Below are 17,377 nucleotides of genomic sequence, written 5' to 3'. Positions count from 1 at the left end.
GCGAGCTGAGGGCTCGGGCTTTAGAATGCAGGTCAGTCAGTCAGCTCAGGGTTCTCGGCCACATGGAACAACGGCAGTGTGAAGGTTCGCCAGCACTGAACATGTAAATGGAGTGACATGGAAAGGCGATTTACATCACCTCCTGAATCCACCATGATGACCTAATCGTAAACCCGCAGAAGCCATTGGTCACCCACCCGGTTTGCAATTACAGCCATCATACGCCACCCAGACTTTCCAATTCCCAACTGCGGCCGTGCAATTCCACCCCCCTTGCAGCAATGGAGACACGTCCCCCTTTCCTCCAGGCTCCGGAAGAGATTATGATATGATAGATGCCCCATCATACAACAAAAGAACACCGGGGCGCCAACTCCGGCCCCCGCGCCCCTCAGGACGCAGATATCCCCTCAATACCGGTCCCCAAGCCCGCAGTTCACCACCATCACGACGCGACCACCACGATGTGTACGTCCATGAAGTCCTCCCATCTCCACGGGCATCGAACGCATTAAAAAAACTGTTTACGGTAGCCCTGGAGCAGCCGTACAGGAGCCCTAAAGCATCAGTATCTTGCGCTTCTTCAGGGGTACACCGCTCTCTTCGCTGGACACAGGCGACCCCGACAGCGTCTTCCGCCTTGTTTCCGCCTGCGCCAGTGTATTCGAGTCAGTTGGTAGGTGCGCGGACGTGAGCTGCATCGAGGTCGACGGCGTTGTCGACGCGGCAGCCCCCAGCAAACTTCGACTCGGCACCAGCTGCTCCGGCTTCAGCCCGCCAAACAGGTCCTCATTGAAATGCAGGAATGCCTTATTGTTGGTAGGGAGGAAAGGAGGAGGATGGCCAGCCGAGTGGTGAGAGGAGGTGTGCGCCGCGTGAAGGGAAAGATGCCCTCCTGGGGCGGCAGCCACAGCGGCCGCTCGTGCTTGCTGTTGCTGCTGCTGCTGTTGGTGCTGGTGCAACGAGTGCATTACTTGCATCGTCTGCAAGTCGTTGAGGTGCTGTTGTGTCAAGGAGGCGGAGGACGTCAACTGGCTGTGCGAGTGAGGCAGGAGGCTTGCTGCCGCTGCGGCGCCACTCAGGTGTTGGTGCGCCTGCAGGCCCGCGGTGAGTTGTGCGAGCGACAGCGTGTTGGCAGCCCCCCCGTTACCGTTGCCGCCAAGAGACAGCGACCCGCCAGCGAGGGACAGTGCACCACCCGAGTGGGGGAACAGCGCTCCCAGCCCGTTTTGCTGCCCTTGCGGCCCGCCCCCGCCGGGAAGCAAGTGCGCCAGCTGCGAGGACACCGCCGACGCCAGCTGCAGCTGTGGCGACTGCTGGTGCTGTGTGGTGACAGGTGCAGCACCGGCCTGAGAGGATGTGCCAAGCGCCTCGGACACTGCTGACTGCTGCTGCGGCTGTTGCTGCTGGGATGGTGGTAAAGGTGGCGCCAGTGTGCTTGCGCTCACGGCAGCGGTTCCATTAGCTGAAGGTGGGTGTGGACACGATAGCTGCTGAGTTGCCGGTGTGATCTGGCGTGGACTAGGCGCCTGGCTGTCAGCACCCACGGGTTCTAAGGCACTGCTGCCACAGGCGCCGCTGCTGGGCACTCCTTGCGTTCCGAGCGACTTGGCAACGGGCTTGCCAGTTGCAGCCTCCAGCATGGTCTCCAGCTCCATGGTTCGCCGCTTCAACGCCTCAATGTATTTGATGACCTCCTCAAGAAAGCAGGCAGTATTGGCCCTTTCCGCATGCGGAACAAGCTTACGAAGAAGCTCGAGTCTGTGAGCCCAGGGGTTGGGAATTGCAGGGAGCAAAGGTGAATTGTGAAAAGTCGTTATCGAGTGCAGGTACAAGTGTTTCCACCCTGATCCATGAGCCGACATCAATTTTTCCATTAGCCAACAAAAGACAGATAATTGTTTTCCTTATCGCACTTCTTATCGCACGCTCGCCAAGGTTTCAAGGCGTCAACTTGCCGTTCATTAATGCGGGTGCGACGACGTTGCTCGGCAGCCTGGTGGCGACTTGCATAAGCACTTGAGCTGCGGCTATCTGAGGAACGCGTCTTGCCAACGTTGCGAAGGCCGGCAAGTTGCAGGTCTCGGTCAGTCGGATTGTACTGCTGCGGTGGGAGCAGTGCATGCGGAAACTGGCTAAGCAGAGCCAAATGATCCGGAAGAGCCAGCTGAGAGGTCTGAGGCGCCTGCTGGGAGGGCTGTGAAAGAGAGCCAAGGCTTAGGTTGAGACCACCTGAGCTGGGCCCCAAACCGGCAAGAACACCAGAACCGAGTCCCACTCCTCCTAGGCCAGACTGTAAGCTGAAGGAGTTCGACTGCCCATTCAGAAGCGCCGCAACACGTGCCGCATCAAGAACGTCAGGTTGAGCACGGCCCATAAGAAGTCCAAGCTGCTGCTGACGACCAGTCAGCGACGTGGGCTGCATCTCGAAAGTGTGCGCAGAGTGGACCAAAACAGTTTCCTCAGCCAAGATAGTTTAATCCACTACAGCCATTGACAAATGCCTAAATAGTTTGGCAGACCTGATGCACGCAACCAATGTGAATCATGGGGGCGTGACAGTACGGAAGCGACTTTTTCGGGAAGGGGCACATGCCCAGAAAGCGAGGTGCCACACAAACATGAATTCCTGTAGTTTGCTGCCAACTTTTCTATTTCTTAATTAAAACCAAGGTTGCGCCTTTACTTTGCCCAATGTCATACTGGCAGTACGTTCCTGCAACAAGCCTTTATCGCGGGCGCCAAAGCAAACATCCGCAATACCTCGATTGGTAACTTCTGAATATATGGTACATTAAATATTATGGTGAAATTAAGTAGAGGTTACGACTGTTCACGCAAGGTTATGCGGCTAGCACCTTGCATGCGTAACCGTCATTTAAGCATCGGTGTATTTCACAGAATACACGTTTGAAATTATTGGAGTCCCTGACTCAGTTCAAGTAGACTCATCGACCGCGCGCGGCGTTGACTACTTCGGCCCGTGGGCCGCTGTCGCACTGGGCATATGTCGGCAGTACAGAGCTGCATTACATAAACTGTTTGTTATATCACCTGACATGCCCGTGGCATGGAGTTGTCAACCACGTGCGCGTCGGTATTGTAGATCTGCGCCTAGGGGCATTTATTTTTAATGCGAGTTTGCGTTAAGTAAGCTGGGTTGGTTGGGCGTAAGGCCCAGTGCGTAACTGTTAAACTAACTGTTTCAAAACGGCCCGTGTCCTCAGGGCCATCATTGTTTTTGTTGTTCGTAAGGCCCGTCTTCTTCGGGCCTCTCAGTCCTTTTTTCTCTTCATTATGTGTAACGAAAAATGACAAAATGCCATTTGTCTCGGAAGTAACAACTAAACAACTTTTAGACGGAAAAAGTCGATGTGTGATATAATTGTTCACCGGTTACGTAACACGAACACGTAAGACGGAACTGTTTCTAGCGCTCAAATGCTTTGAAGTGCAAATCAGATCCATTCTGTCGTACGGAGTCCAGGTGTGGGTCATTCTCCAGGTCGTTGAATGACCACCCGACGCGCATGGGCAGCCTCGCGGCTTCGAAAGGTCTGTAGGAATCGCATGGTCGGGCTGCAACGCATATTTCTCTGACGCATCTCTCTGGGTTAGGGAGGATACCGGATTATCGTGTGTTGTTCAGGGAGCTTCGTCAATGGCCTCTCCACCTTCACTGTGCCTCACTTATTTACCATTTTTGAAACAGGGTTATCCTTGCGAAGGGAACTGTGTTTTACATTGTTTTGCTTTGAGGAGATACGTCTTGCAGTGCGTTCTGATTACACCGCCACCAACTGGCGTGCCATGGGGTGCTTAGGGCACTTCCCGGCGCTGCATCCGGACCTGGATGTTGGATGTTGAGGGGAAGGTCAATTAGCCGACCCGGCGGTCGGTGGCGCCAAGAGCGCTGGTGTGATGTAGGGTCTGTGGCAACAACAATGCAGTAGAAGATGAGTTTCACATGTTGCTAGAGTGTCGCGCCTACAGGGACCTACGGGAAGGGCTCCTCAACCTATAGGTGTACGCTAGGCGGATATCGAGTCCGTGCCTAATATGAGGTCTGTCATGGACATTGGTGATCAGCGCGGACTACAACATTTGGATGAGGCGATATAGAAGTACGGGAACTCTTGCCTATCATCGTTTACCAATTCTTCAGGAGCTACGTATGCCGGTAGCATTTTTAGCTCGGTGGTGGCTCGGCCATGGCAGGTGAGGCGGGTTGCCCGCAGATTGGCGCCGGCCTGGATATGCTGGACGGCAATCTCGGGAGAAGGTGAGTGGGTGATTTGGGTTGGGACCAGTGTATTTTTTTTCCGTAATATATTGCGGTTCCGTAATAAAATGGCATATTTGCGTTCTGCGCTCCGTCATAGACCATGGTAAAGGTCTGGTACGGTCGTTACGGAGCCGGGGCGGGCCGAAGGTCCCCAGAGACGTTCTATTTTAGTATAAATAAGTTATCCCGCTCGTCCTTCCCGTATGACAAGGCGGTGGAGAAGTGGCTGCAGAGGGCTGAGAAGCGTGGCCGTTACATGCACAACTGACGAGTTTGCTATGCCCTGGGGCATTGTACTGGCTGTGGTGTCGTGGTGAAAACGTATGACATAATCCTGAACGCATGTGGCAACGGACGGAAACAGCTGAGACTCTAATGAAATATTTGTTAAATATGTGCTGGTGTATCAGGTACCCTGTGTGGGCAGGGGGGGTCTGGGGGGGCTTGCCCCCCAGAAAAAAATTCTGGCAGTAATAAACGTATTGGACTGATGGCATATTTATTACGGAACTCGTAACAGATTCAGGATCGGCCTCCACGAAAAAACAGTAGCGGCGGCTGACAGTAGCGGCGGCGACAGCAGTAGCAGGAAGAGTAGGAGTAGCAGCAGCAATAGAGCAGGTAGCAAAGACATCCAGGAAAATGACCAGCTTGGGAAGCCGTAGGAGAACCCAGTGTGTTGGCCGTCAGCCGCACAATTGCTCGTTTGCGTGTTTCTGTTGTGTGTGGGGGAAGGGTGATTCTTTTCCCATGCTTAGCTAACCGACCTGCGTATGGCCGCTGTCCTGTTCTTCTCTCCCAAGCTTTGCCTCGCTCGGCCTTGGCTAGGTGAGGCGTGTTGCTGTCAGGGCACCGCGAGGATCAAGTAGAAATAGTTCACGCTTAAGAAGTACAAGATTACAGTGTTGTTCTGTTTCTTAGGCATGCCTAAGTTCAATGCGTCATGACAGTGTGAAGGGTCATGTAGCCGCGTGTACCAATAAGGGACGTGTGGTGATAACACGGGATCTACCCAGCCTACCTCGGCGAGGAAATCGTGGGTTCGAGTCCCACGAAGGCTATATCGTGGTTCATTTGCATCTTGGCCCCAATCACCCATCAAATGGGTGCGCACCGAACCCTGCAGAACCAACCCTGCAGTTCACATGTTGCCCCGGCCTTGCTTCGGTCCGGTCAGATATTGCCGCCGCTGTCTGCGCCCGCCTCCTCCAGCTTCTCCCCTCCCTTTTCAGCAGTTTCCCATCCCCCATTCCTCCACTCTTTTTCACAGCACACCCCAGCTTCCTTCTTCTTCCGTCTGCACTCCGCACCGCGCCATTTGAGACCATGAGCCCTTGAAATAGACGGGCTGCCTATGGCCTGGTTTCCTCGCAGGTTGCAAGACTTCGGGGCGCGCACAATAGTGGATGGGTGGGGACCGTAGTGGGAGGTCGATCACACGCGAGGTCAGTAGGTCACCTGGGGCCCCGGCTCCGGGACCCTATGTACCTATGACCCTATGTACCGTACTAACTGCTAGCTTAAATAGCACAAAAGACACGCAGCGAAAGCGCAAAAACAACACATGAAGAAGGGAGGCATCCGACGGGTTGGAAGCATCGGACGAGCAGTCCTTGCCCACATCGGCGTGCGGCATCCCCTCGGTCCAAGATTAAAGGCCCTTCAGCTCCGCCGCCGCCATCGTAAGGAGCTTCCCCTGTACTACCCGGTAGGTCCCTTGCCCTTCCCCCTCTCCCTCTCCATCCGCGTGCCTGCCCGATATGCTAAATCACATGCATATGGGGCATATGGGGGCAGCGGACGGGACAACCTCAACCCCATTTGACTTGCCGCCTGACCGATTGGCTGACGCGCCATACATTCACCCATCACAAGAAGTCATCTGCGTGCGCCGCAGAATCCCACTGTTAGTCAGTTTGGTTTTGTGCATTCCAGTAATGCGCGAGACTTTGGCCCGGGCCATTTCAGCCGATAACTTGGCAGGCGGCAGTTGAACAGTTGCCAGCTGCGCCAACTGCGGGGACGGGGTGGATGAATCTAACCGGCGTGATGGACGTACATTACTAGGACGAGCCACGGCCGTCTTTGCAATATGGGTAAAAAAACTAGAGGGCTGGCATGATCCGGCAGAGGCCTTTACGACACAGCAGCGTCCACTCTTCCGAGCAAAAAAGCCTTGGAGGAGGAGTGAAACAGCGCTGTGGCATTAAACGCTGCCAATATGTCCAAATTTACACCACTCTAGCATTAGTCTGTTATTCCTCCTCTCGTTCCCCGTCCAATCGTCCAGCCTTCCACGCCACACCACGGCCTCATTTGGCGGGGTGTGTGTGTGTGTGTGTGTGTGTGTGTGTGTGTGTGTGCGCGTGTGTGCGTGCGCGCGCGTGTGTGCGTGTCTCGGAATGGGATGGGCCCACCCTCGCGGGGAACGCTTGTATTTGCGCGGGCGCAAGGAGAAGCCTTGCTGAGGAGTTAACGCGCCGCCGCTGAAGCACCGATAAGAGAGGTCATCCAGCACTGGGAAGTACGGCCAGCACTCAGCACCGGCGGGGCTATCGGCAGGTTGCAGCGGGGGTATGGTCAGCAGTGGAAGTAGGGACGTGCGTGTGTCTCCGTGGGTTAAGGGGAGGTGCGGGCGCGGGTGCGGGTTTCAGACTGGATGAAGGGGAGATGCGTTGTTCGAATGAGGGTGGGGCTTCCGAGCCGCAGCCGTCCGCGGCAGTGCGTGTGCCCGGGCCGGCGGCAACGGCAGCAGCCTCCATGTCGCCGAACACCGCCAGTCGCTCTGCCAGCAGCGCCAGCTGCGCTGGCGTGAGGCGGGGCTGAGGCCCGGTCAGCCGAGGATGGGGTGACCCTCGAGCCGGTCGCCGCACCGTCTGGAATGCAACCCTCCGGCCGCCTGGAATGCAACCCTCCTCCTCTACGGCCGGAGGCTCTAGCGGTACATCGCCCGATGATGTCCGGGGTGCATCGACGGGTGGTGATGAGCTGGGGTTGCTGTTGGCAGGGGGACTTGCATTGCCGGCAGATCGCGCAACGCCGCCCTCCTCCTGAAGCTGATGCTGTTGCTGATGCTGTTGCTGATGGCGTTGCTGATGGCGTTGCTGATGGCGTTGCTGATGGCGCTGCATCGGCTGGCGATGTTGTTCCTGCAGCTCCTGCAGCTCCTGCCCATCCTGGTCATTCCAAGCGGTCGGGTCGTACCACTCGCGTGGCAGTCCCACTCTAGAGCGCTCTGAGTGGTTGAATGGGCCCTTGAGCAGGTCGGGGTTGAGGTGCAGCAGCCACTGCCTGGGTGGTGTGGGGGAATGAGGTGGGGCATTGGAGTTGTGGAAGTCCGTGGGGCGGTGCGGGGTAGTGCCGGCAAGGGGAATCCGTATGGATACGCTCTTGCGCGCACGAGCAACCAGAGGCAATGCGGGAGGCGCAAATACATGGTACCTGAACCTCAGTCCGCCCTCGCCATCATCTCCCGCACCTGTACAGGCTGCACGGCCCGATCTCCAGCGCGCTGCACAGCCTCGTGAACCACGTCACCCCCACCGCCACATGCGCCCGCTCCTCCTCCGCGATAAGGCTCACCACTGCCGCCGAGCGGGGGTCACCAAACCCCACCAGCCGTGACACCAGGCGCGACCCCGCATCCAGACCTCGCGCCTCCTGGGACATGGGCACCACGGCAAGCCTGCCGGGGGAAGGGGTGGGTGTTGAGCGGGTGAGTGAGTGAGTGCGTGGGTAATTCGTATGTAACCGAGCAGTGCATGTAAGTGAGCAGTCGGTGGAAATTGTAAACGTATGTATGTTGTTACAGGGTGGTAAAGCTTCACCTGCGGCCCCCTTTCCCGAGGCAGTTCCCTGCTCTCCCCTGCGAGAGGGGCACCCTAATCCATTAACCCCATCCGACTTCAGAATGTATTCGTTGGGTTCAGCAACTCACCACCAGCATCCAACCAAATCTAGCGGATCAACGGCGCCTCAACTTAGTTCCTGGTCAGTCATGTATGTCTGTATGCATGCATGTATGCATGCAAGTATGTGAAGTTCTTAGACGCTTAGCATCGAGGGTTGGGCAGGGGCAGGGGTAGGTATATGGGTGTGCTTGTTGCTGTGGTTGCCGTCGTAATCCTGGGTTTGGGTGGGAATAAGGAAAGCTAAGAGTCAACCGTCAAGCTGTTTCACATGATAATGGATGGTGGGTGGCTGGGGGGGGGGCTGCGAAGTACGTTGCTGACAGGGCCTCGACAGGGCCGCCAGGACGTTTCAGGAGGTAGGGAAGCGCCGCAGGTCCGTCAGGACAGGACAAGGGAAAAAACTCCAAGAAGGAAAAAGAAACAAGTACGCCACAGTACGAGCCCACCGCACCAGCAACGGCGGGCCGGAGAGGCAGTGGTCGTCGTGGCGACGCTGCTGGGCCAATAGAAACGCCCCAATGACGCAGAATGGAAATAAGCCCCAAAACAAATGTGAAAGCGCATGCAAAGCGAATATAGGATCTCCAGGGGGAAGTGGTTTCGGATCCGGAGTGGTTTTACGGGGAAACGGTTCCAAACTAAACCTAGGCTGGCTGCCATGTCCCCACCAAAACGCCCACAACACAACACAATATAACACAACGCGTCTCACCTGGCCCCCACATCCACAGCGGACGCCCTGCAGCCCTGCCACAGCAGGTCGTGTGCGTCCATGTCCCCATAGCGGTGCCCCAGCTCCCCCAGGCGCTGAAGGCACCAGCCCAGATGGCGACTCTCGTCATCCGCCACCCTGCACTCGCCAACCGAAAGGGTGGGCAGGCCGGGTGATGGGGGAGGAGGGGAGGAGGGGAGGGGAGGAGGGGAAATCACCACACGAGGTCAACACCATCACGTCACACAGGCCGGGCGAGTGGCCGTGTCCTCTCAGACGCCCCGGTGTCTGATGCTGCGGCTGCTGCGGCTGCGGAGGATGGGAGGCAGCGCCGGAGGGAGAGCAGGACCGGTTGAGCAGACCTGCTGACCTCCGCCCTGCGACACCCTCCCCCGTCCCCGCTGGGACGTCTGCAGTTCTACTTCGCAGGGGTTGAATATAACTACATCACCACCACCACCGTCACCACCACACCGTTGCCGCCGCAACACACACACACACACACACACACACAGACAGACAGACAGACATTCACGGCATTCTCGAGACTCAGCCATGTCCACAAGCAATCGAGCAATCGAACAAGCAACCAACGTTTTTGTTTAAAAACAAACAACAGTGTGTCCTATACAAGCACTCCATATGTCTCGCCCGTCCCGCTCCCGAGCCCCCCCACCCCATCCCCCGCATCGCTCCCCACTCCCCGGCTCCACCAATCTCAACATCAATCTCCATGCCCCCCACCCCTGTCTGCGCACCTCGCAAAGTCCTCGTAGAACTGGTCCGGAAGTCCTAGGGGCGAGAAGCGAGCAACAGTATCTGGGAAAACCAGATGGCAGCGGAAAGATGGGCAGGTAGGTAGGTAGGTAGGTAAATGATGGATGGATGGATAGATAGGTATATATGTAATAAAGATAGATAGGTAGGTAGGTAGGTAGGTAGATAGGTAGGTAGATAGGTAGGTAGGTAGGTAGGTAGGTAGGTAGGTAGGTAGATAGGTAGGTAGGCAGGTAGGTAGGTAGGTAGGTAGGTAGGTAGGTAGGTAGGTAGGTAGGTAGGTGGGGAATCAATACAGGAAAATGGGCGAGACGGGAGGCGCGCGTGAGGTGGGGCTATCGTATGCGAAGAGAGAACGCGATGAGTCCAACTGCTCGGCTGGGGCTGGGGGTTTGCGCGACGTGGGCTGTTCATTAGGGTATTATTACCGGGACTCAATAGTGGGGCCCTCGCAAATGGCGGATAAGCACGTAAACGAAACACACACGCCCCTGCTTTGAATGCCCCGCCTGCCCCGCACCGCACCCCAGCCTGCCCCACGTCCCGGAAAGCACAGAACTCCGCCCCCAGCGGCTCTGACCCGGCCGCATTCCCCCCACAACCACAACCCCACCGATAAGTACGCCGCCGCCTCTCACCCCAGGCTAGGTCTATTGCGTTGAGCTCTATGTGCGCCTGTGCCGCCGAGGGGAAGGCGCACCCGGGGGCAGGTAGGACAGCGGAGGGAGGGAGGGAAGCGGAGGCGACCGCGGGGTGCGACAACGGGGTCTGTTGGCCTTGTTGTGGCGGAGGAGGGACGGGGAGGAGGCCACCGGGGGCAAAACAGCTCAGCCAGCCAGCCAGCGCGTGAGAGCGTGAGCACGTTCGAACGAACGAGCACGTTCGAACGTGCGTGCGTGCTTGAGGAAGGCATCCAATGCCCCCAGACGGCCCGCTAACCAGCCGCCCCTCCCTCCCTCCCTCCCTCCCTCCCTCCCTCCCTCCCTCTCTCCGCAGTGCGGCGGTCGGTCAACCGGCCAGCTCCACCTCTCTGGCAAACCCGTTTCGCGACCTCACGGCACACACCAGCACGGCACACACCAGCACGGCACACACCAGCACGGCACACACCAGCACGGCACACACCAGCACGGCACACACCAGCACGGCACACACCAGCACTATGCAAGCTGGGTAGCTCTGCGACGTGGCGTCCAGGCGGCACTAACCGCCCTAACCCCCCCCCTACCCGCCACCCACCTCAACGCGCTACCCCGCCTAAAACACCCCTTCCCCCCCCCATCCCCTACCCACCAGGTTGTGCAGCATGTAGCCGTTGAGGCCCAGGGGGGAGGACTCGTGACCGGGGATCTGCGAAACAGCGATGGCCAAGATAGCGGTGGTGGTGGCGGTGGTGGTGGCGGTGGTGGTGGTCATGGCAGTGGTGGTAGAAAACGCAACGTTACACCGCAACTTCTCGAGGGGATCCGGCAAGGCCAAAACAACGCACGAGGATCCGGCGCAAGGATGAAGGGCGCGAGGGGCTGCTGGGTGCTGCTAATATTAAAGTTAATTTATTTTACCTACGACACGCCTCGTTTGGCCAGACTACCTGGGGTGCTACTTAAAAGCTCTTTCCTCCGTTCACGTCCTCAAAGCCGCCGCTCCCTCGCCCACCCCAATCCCTCCCTCCTCCTCCCACCAAGCCTCCCCATGCAGGCAGTTGCCCCTTCATGCAGTTTCTTGCACCCAATGGTATGCTCCCATCCGCTCTCCATCCCTCCCCAGGGTCGCCGCGCAGCAGCGGCACGCACCTCCTTGGGCCGGACTAGTCGGGGGCGGTCCGGTCGGGCCGGGTGGTCAGGCAGTAGCAGAAGCAGCGGCAGCGGAAGATCACGCTGAGAGGAACCTCCCTGTCCAACGGGCGATAATCTTGCTGCTGCCGCCGCCATGGCATCATCACCATCACCATCAGCAGCAGCAGCACTAGCAGCAGCAGGGGTAGCCTCTGGCGGGTGCAGCGGCAACCTGCCATCCAGATATGCTCCCCACGCCGCATGCGTCATTGCAGCCTTAGCCGCCGGATCCGCAGTGCGCAAGACCATCACACCGGCTTCCACCAAGCTGCGGGGCAGCTGACAGAGCTCCAGGCCGGGTAAAGCTGGGGCCGAGGAGGGCAAGTGGGGGGACAGTGCCTGTTGGCACCCCAGCGCCGCGGCAACGGATGCGGCTGAGGCGGCAGCCAGAGCCAGTGCTGACTCCAGGGATGGGGCTTCCTCAGGCGAGAGCTCCAGGGGTCCCCCGGCGTCAGGAGGGGGCCCCCAGCGCAACCGCAGATCGTGGCCCCTGGCCCGCCAGGCTGCTAGACCGGGCCACTCGTGGGGGTTGCTGAGACAACATGAGTCCCGACTGGAATGGCTTCGAGCTTGTGGTGCTTTCTAGGGGGGCAAGGGGAGGAAATGGGGGACAGGGCTTGTCCCGTCGCAGGCAATACTGGCGGCGGAGGTGCGGGATGAAATGGATGGTAAGTGGTTCAGGAGGCACGTGGTGAGGTGGTACACGGGGACCCAGATGTCAGCTGTGCCTGTGGCCGCAGCTAATTCAAGCCTGTAGGTTGGCCATTGTGGCTGCTCGTGGCTGCCCATAATCCGTCCCATGTGGCCTGCCATGAGGACCAGTTTCTACCGAAGATGCAGATGTCGGCTGTCATGCGTGCTTACCCATTTGAGAGTGGAAACATCAGAGTGCGATGCAGCACCATTATCCACGTGGCAGCTCCCATACCCCACGGCCTGGCGAACAATGGGGGGCGCTTTTGGAAGGCTGGCGGCTGTGCTCAGATCGGCCGACAACTGTTCTCTGGCTGGCGGTGAGCGGCTCCATTTCGGCCACGGAGACGATGGTGGCAATGAAGCCTCAAACCGTATTACAAACCGTTTTTGCATATCTCTGACATATATAATGAGCAGTCTTAAAAACCCTTTGGTAAATATTCTGGGAACTATCAGCTGCGCTCCATGCCGGGCGCAAAATAAGCAGAGTGCTGTGGAGGAAATACATAAAAGGCATTCTGAACGAAGCGTAGCATTCCAACCTATTTATTTAATAAGCTTGATCATGTACAAACTTATGCTGGACAGGGATGCATGTGTGTAGAACTACAGGGTGTTTCCACTTGTCCGAACACTATCTTCGGTACACTATGTGCTAGTGTGGACTTAGTGTGACAGTGTTTCCACTAGCGGCACTAAGGAGCGCCGAAACCAAAATTGCTTTCGTATTTTGAACGTTTTAGCGCCAGGGATTAATTGCTGTTGATTCTCAAGGTCTGTAAGAATTCGCGTATTTAAGATCCGCTGCGGCGCAGCCTGCGTCATGATGTCCGCCATGAAGTCCGCATGGTGCTTTGGCAACGTCCGGCCAGCGAAGGAAGGCAAACGAGCAGTATATGTTTGCTGAACGTTATTTAAGGAGGGCTCCATTGCAAAATGGCGGTGTTCTGAGGCTGTCGGTGTTGGGCGTGCGCAAGTCAACGCGGCGTTTGCAGGAAGGAAAAAAGATAGCTGCTTACGTCTAAAGTCTATGGTCAGAAGGGACAATCCAGCTCATAAAAGTTGCCCGCCAAATAGTTAGTGCTAGGTACTAAAGTTAATGGCAGGTCTGAGGTCCAATTAACTTTAGTGTGCGCAAGTGTGGACTTAGTGTACGGGGTGTTTCCACTAGGCCTTACGGTTCTCCGCCAGGAGTGCCCCAACCTCCAATTTGTTTGATGAATATTTTCTACTATCATTAGTAGTATCAATATATGCATTTAGAACGGCAAGAGAGGAGTCCAGGACGAAGAACATTCAAACTTAGTGTTAGTGTTCGGCCAAGTGGAAACACCCTGCTAGAATCCGTTTTGGCTCCGCCGTAAGAATTGCTTTATGTGTGTGAGACTCACTATGAGCTGTGGGATGTCGGAAGATCACCGGAGACTATCCCTATGCTTTCAACTGCAGGCTTCTGGTACTTTGTTATTTCTGACAAATGATCTGTGATTTGCCAGTGCTCTCTGCTTACGACAGCTGAGCTGCTGGAGGTTGACGTGACATACAATCCACGCCATTCATCCCAGTTACGAACACGGGCAACCCTTGCTTCTGAAAATAGCACCATGAGAACGACTCAGGAACCCCGGGCTCAAACGCCATTCGTTAAGTAAATGAGTCCAGCGTGCAGGTCCCATCATCATACAGCAACCGGCACGAGAAAGCCTACGGCATCCCCCGGCGTTTACAGGCACCCGGAACCACCCTGTGCTATTGCGTGCCAAGCATACATGCCTTGCGATGCTCCGCTGTTCCCGTCGTCCTGGATACAACACAAGCCACGACGGAGGTAGCGGCCGCTGCGCACGACTGAAGCTGCCTTGCTGCCGTATAAGTACGGCGCCGGGTCAGCTACCTGTATCTTGGGAAGTGTCCATGAGCGTGATAGAGACCCTGGAGAGGTGGCACGAGCGAAACATGTGACGGAGGGCGCTGATTTGAGAAGCAGAAAGATATGTGTGTGTGTGTTATACATGGTTGGGGGTGCGTGACCCCATACCTGTAAAACTACCCATACGAGCCGAAGGCCCAAGGGCAACATCTATACGCCTAAAACCCACGGGGGACAGGAAACACCGCACATCAGCCCAGACTAGCATCCAAAGGGGTTAACTGACTTTCGGTGCGCCCACATACGTTCCATTTACATCCTCGCCAGACGTACCGGTTCCCATTTCTTGGCCTCCAACATGCTCTGTTGATGATCGAATCTCTCTTCAGCACGAATATCGTTACAGGCTGGGCATTCCAATAACACGTGTTTTTCATCCTCGATTCGGCTATTAGTACCACAACAGCGGCAAAACCGCTGCCCCCTGGGGACATGGTACTTGCTCCTTCGTGCTCTGTTTGCCTCCAGAGCCCAGCAAAATAAACGAAGCTGCATTAGCTTACGATGTGCTAAACGAGGAAGGAAAACCTTAGCATGTGTTGGCCACATGACGGCTGCGGCTCCCGAAAAGGGCAGCCCCATCCAGTGCTTATATTTCGCCATTTGCACTCCCGGTTGCTTCCCATCTGATGGGTACTCCTCTGGCAAGACAGTCAGACGCGTATGGTCCCAGCCGCTCATCAAACGCTCTCTTAGTGCCGTCATCATCGCTCCTTCGGGTAGAGGCCTACTCAACAACTAGTCAACAAGCTCCTTTACCCCCAGGACTTCTTGCGGTACTCCGCTCCAAATATTGCACTCCAAGAAGGAAAACAGTCATAACATTGAGGTTCCCCAACCCTCCCATTCCGGGTTGGTCAGGGCATCGGTTATCTCCTGCCGTAAAACTGCATGAGCAATGGACCCCACTTGCTTTTGAAGGCGGTTCCAGAAACGGAGGATCTGTTTCACCATGTAATACTGTAAGGGGAGTTCAACCAGCTCCGCATACAACAGCCTGTGGGATGGCCGTGCCGTCCCCACTACCTGCCTCATGAATAAAATCTGCAGCTGGACTGCGCTATCCTTCAAACAGGCTTCGAACATGCTCTCCGCAAGGTTGGCTTTATCCCGCCGCCTTCCCGCCCTGTCCACGACCTCTGCCAGCGCAAAAGGGCCCCACGCCTGGCAGCCATACAACAGAATTGCTCGGACTTGGGTTGCAAAGCACCGCATTCGCACGTCGGGGCCAAACAACTTCATTTTGTCCAGCTTTGCGCTTAAGGAAAACATAACGGACCGACCTGTATCACATAACTGCTGACGGCACGCACTAAAAGGCCGTTCTGGCCCGTATACCAAGCCCAGATAGCGAGCGCTATCTTTGGCAGGTACTACCTGGCCTGATAGCCGTAACTGTTGACATCTCTCGCTAAGTTCCGACTGCTGGGTGCCATCACATGCAAAGCAAAAGCCTTTCGCACTTTGAGACATTTGGTCGCATCCCCAAGGCTTCGCAAAACAAGTCCACAAGATGTAGCAACTCAGACATTCGCTCTAGTGACGTCGCTAGCAGACTAACATCATCTGCATACAATAAAAAGATATAGCTACCTTACTCGAGCTACCTCCTGTCAGCGGCTGGAGATGTACCAGCTTCTTCGTGGAGGTTCTTCGTGGATACATGCTGGTTCCGTCGTTATGACTTGCCGAGATCTTGTCACATTCCGATGCATAACGATAACATGACACGGAGGCCCCTCCTGGCGGGCATTCGAACCTTATCAGGGCCCTTGCCATGCCATGCCATGCTTGGGTGCGGTTAGCAGTACACTGTACCGGCGTTGCTGTATCTATATATTGTATGTAACTATCCTAACTCATGAAGGGAGCAGTAAAATAGTCAGCTGACAAGCAATTGCTGGTAGCAGGCACTCTTTACCACAACACAGATGAATAAAAAACAGCAGAGCTGGCATCCCACACACGCACTCACAATCGACGCGCGCACTTCCATGTGCTCTCATGTGCACATAGAGCCCTATGGAGCCAGCCCAAGCGTGTGATGCATATCTATAACTACAGAGCGCTTTTGCTCATTGTAGTCGCGCACTCCTTCTACCCTTCGTTAGTCGTCGATAGGGTTCATGCTTGGGACCGCGGCGCGCGCATGTTACGTGGCCGCTTTCCGGCTGCATCGCAGCAACCGGCTGTAGCGAAATGAACGGGCGCCAGAGCTTCACGCAAATTTACGCAAAGAGCAACATCAGCGCAAATATTTTGTTCGATGAAAATAAAGTCATGCTTTTAATTGCTTCAATGTGCACGCCCGAGGTTGCGCAGCGGGCGCTAGCGAGTACCGTATCTTCTCGATGCAGATCGAAGCTACTAAGTCGCCAGATTCACCAGCGCCGCGAATAAAATTGATGTAGAACTGTTCTATGGAACTATTGGACCAGGATCCATCGCGTAAGGTAGAAACATCACTGAGCCGTTGTTAAATTGTTTTTGAATTTCCTGTTTCCGCAAATGGCGCGAAACGAAGTTACTGGGTCATTTGGCGTTAGGTACATAATTTGGAAGGGCTTCATACAAAATGCTCAATTTAAAGTTTTTGACGTTTGAACACATATTGGCGGCCGCTGGCAGTCGAGTGGGCAGGTAGTCAGGCCATCAATGGGACAGGGCGGCAGTAAGACCTTTGGGGGAGGGCCAGACCTGTCCACAGCTAATCGCACAACATATCGTGATACTGGCAGCGAAAAACATATCCTCTCAAACACTCAACGACCGAGTACGGAGCGCGGGAACGGCCGGATCCCTTTTCTGCTTGCTCACGCTCGATTTGCACGCTGAGGTGCTGACCTTGCGCTCCTTCTGTCACTCTCCGTATCCCTCGCTCGCCCGCATTTCTGCGCCTTTATGGGCCCTTGGGAACTCATAAAGTACCTAAAGTCTCCATAAACGACCGTTTTGCCATGAAGTTTACCGAAGCTTAGTTGTTGCAAATGCCCGCCCGCCTTCGCACGCCGCCCAGCTGCCACCCAGCCAGCCCCAGCTCTGATCCATGTGTGCGCCAATGTGAGGCCTGAGTCTGGCCTAGCCCAAAGTTGGCGAGCTGCGAAGGCATCGAACGCACACGAAGGCAGCACGACACATCTTCATCTTTCCGACCTAATTCCGTCAGCTCGGAAGCCGCTGTATGTCCCAGATGCCCCGTTGGGCGATATGCTGGCGCTGTGATGGCTCGAC

General features: G+C 56.1%; 2 protein-coding genes across 2 annotated transcripts; both read right to left on the bottom strand.

The window, feature by feature from the left end:
- Nucleotides 1-557: 557 nt before the first annotated feature.
- Nucleotides 558-2,701, bottom strand: VOLCADRAFT_120807 (uncharacterized protein; the record flags this gene model as incomplete). The annotated part of the gene is made up of 4 exons (XM_002949639.1): nt 558-1,322; nt 1,548-1,761; nt 1,917-2,104; nt 2,687-2,701. 4 exons carry the CDS (start codon nt 2,699-2,701, stop codon nt 558-560), a joined length of 1,182 nt encoding a protein of 393 aa, XP_002949685.1.
- Nucleotides 2,702-3,875: 1,174 nt separating this feature from the next.
- Nucleotides 3,876-15,548, bottom strand: VOLCADRAFT_104455 (uncharacterized protein; the record flags this gene model as incomplete). Its single annotated transcript, XM_002949638.1, has 13 exons — nt 14,420-15,548; nt 14,111-14,148; nt 12,385-12,456; nt 11,775-12,102; nt 11,479-11,492; nt 10,979-11,035; nt 10,324-10,360; nt 9,667-9,727; nt 8,909-9,046; nt 7,764-7,970; nt 7,490-7,576; nt 6,703-6,837; nt 3,876-3,930 (listed from the first exon to the last, which is right to left on the bottom strand). Exons 1-13 carry the CDS (start codon nt 14,427-14,429, stop codon nt 3,876-3,878), a joined length of 1,239 nt encoding a protein of 412 aa, XP_002949684.1. The 5' UTR covers nt 14,430-15,548.
- Nucleotides 15,549-17,377: the final 1,829 nt, after the last annotated feature.

This window comes from Volvox carteri, assembly GCF_000143455.1.
Source record: "Volvox carteri f. nagariensis unplaced genomic scaffold VOLCAscaffold_15, whole genome shotgun sequence".
NCBI lineage: Eukaryota > Viridiplantae > Chlorophyta > Chlorophyceae > Chlamydomonadales > Volvocaceae > Volvox > Volvox carteri.
Note: the sequence above shows the minus strand (reverse complement) of the source record. Positions and strands in the feature narration are given on the sequence as shown.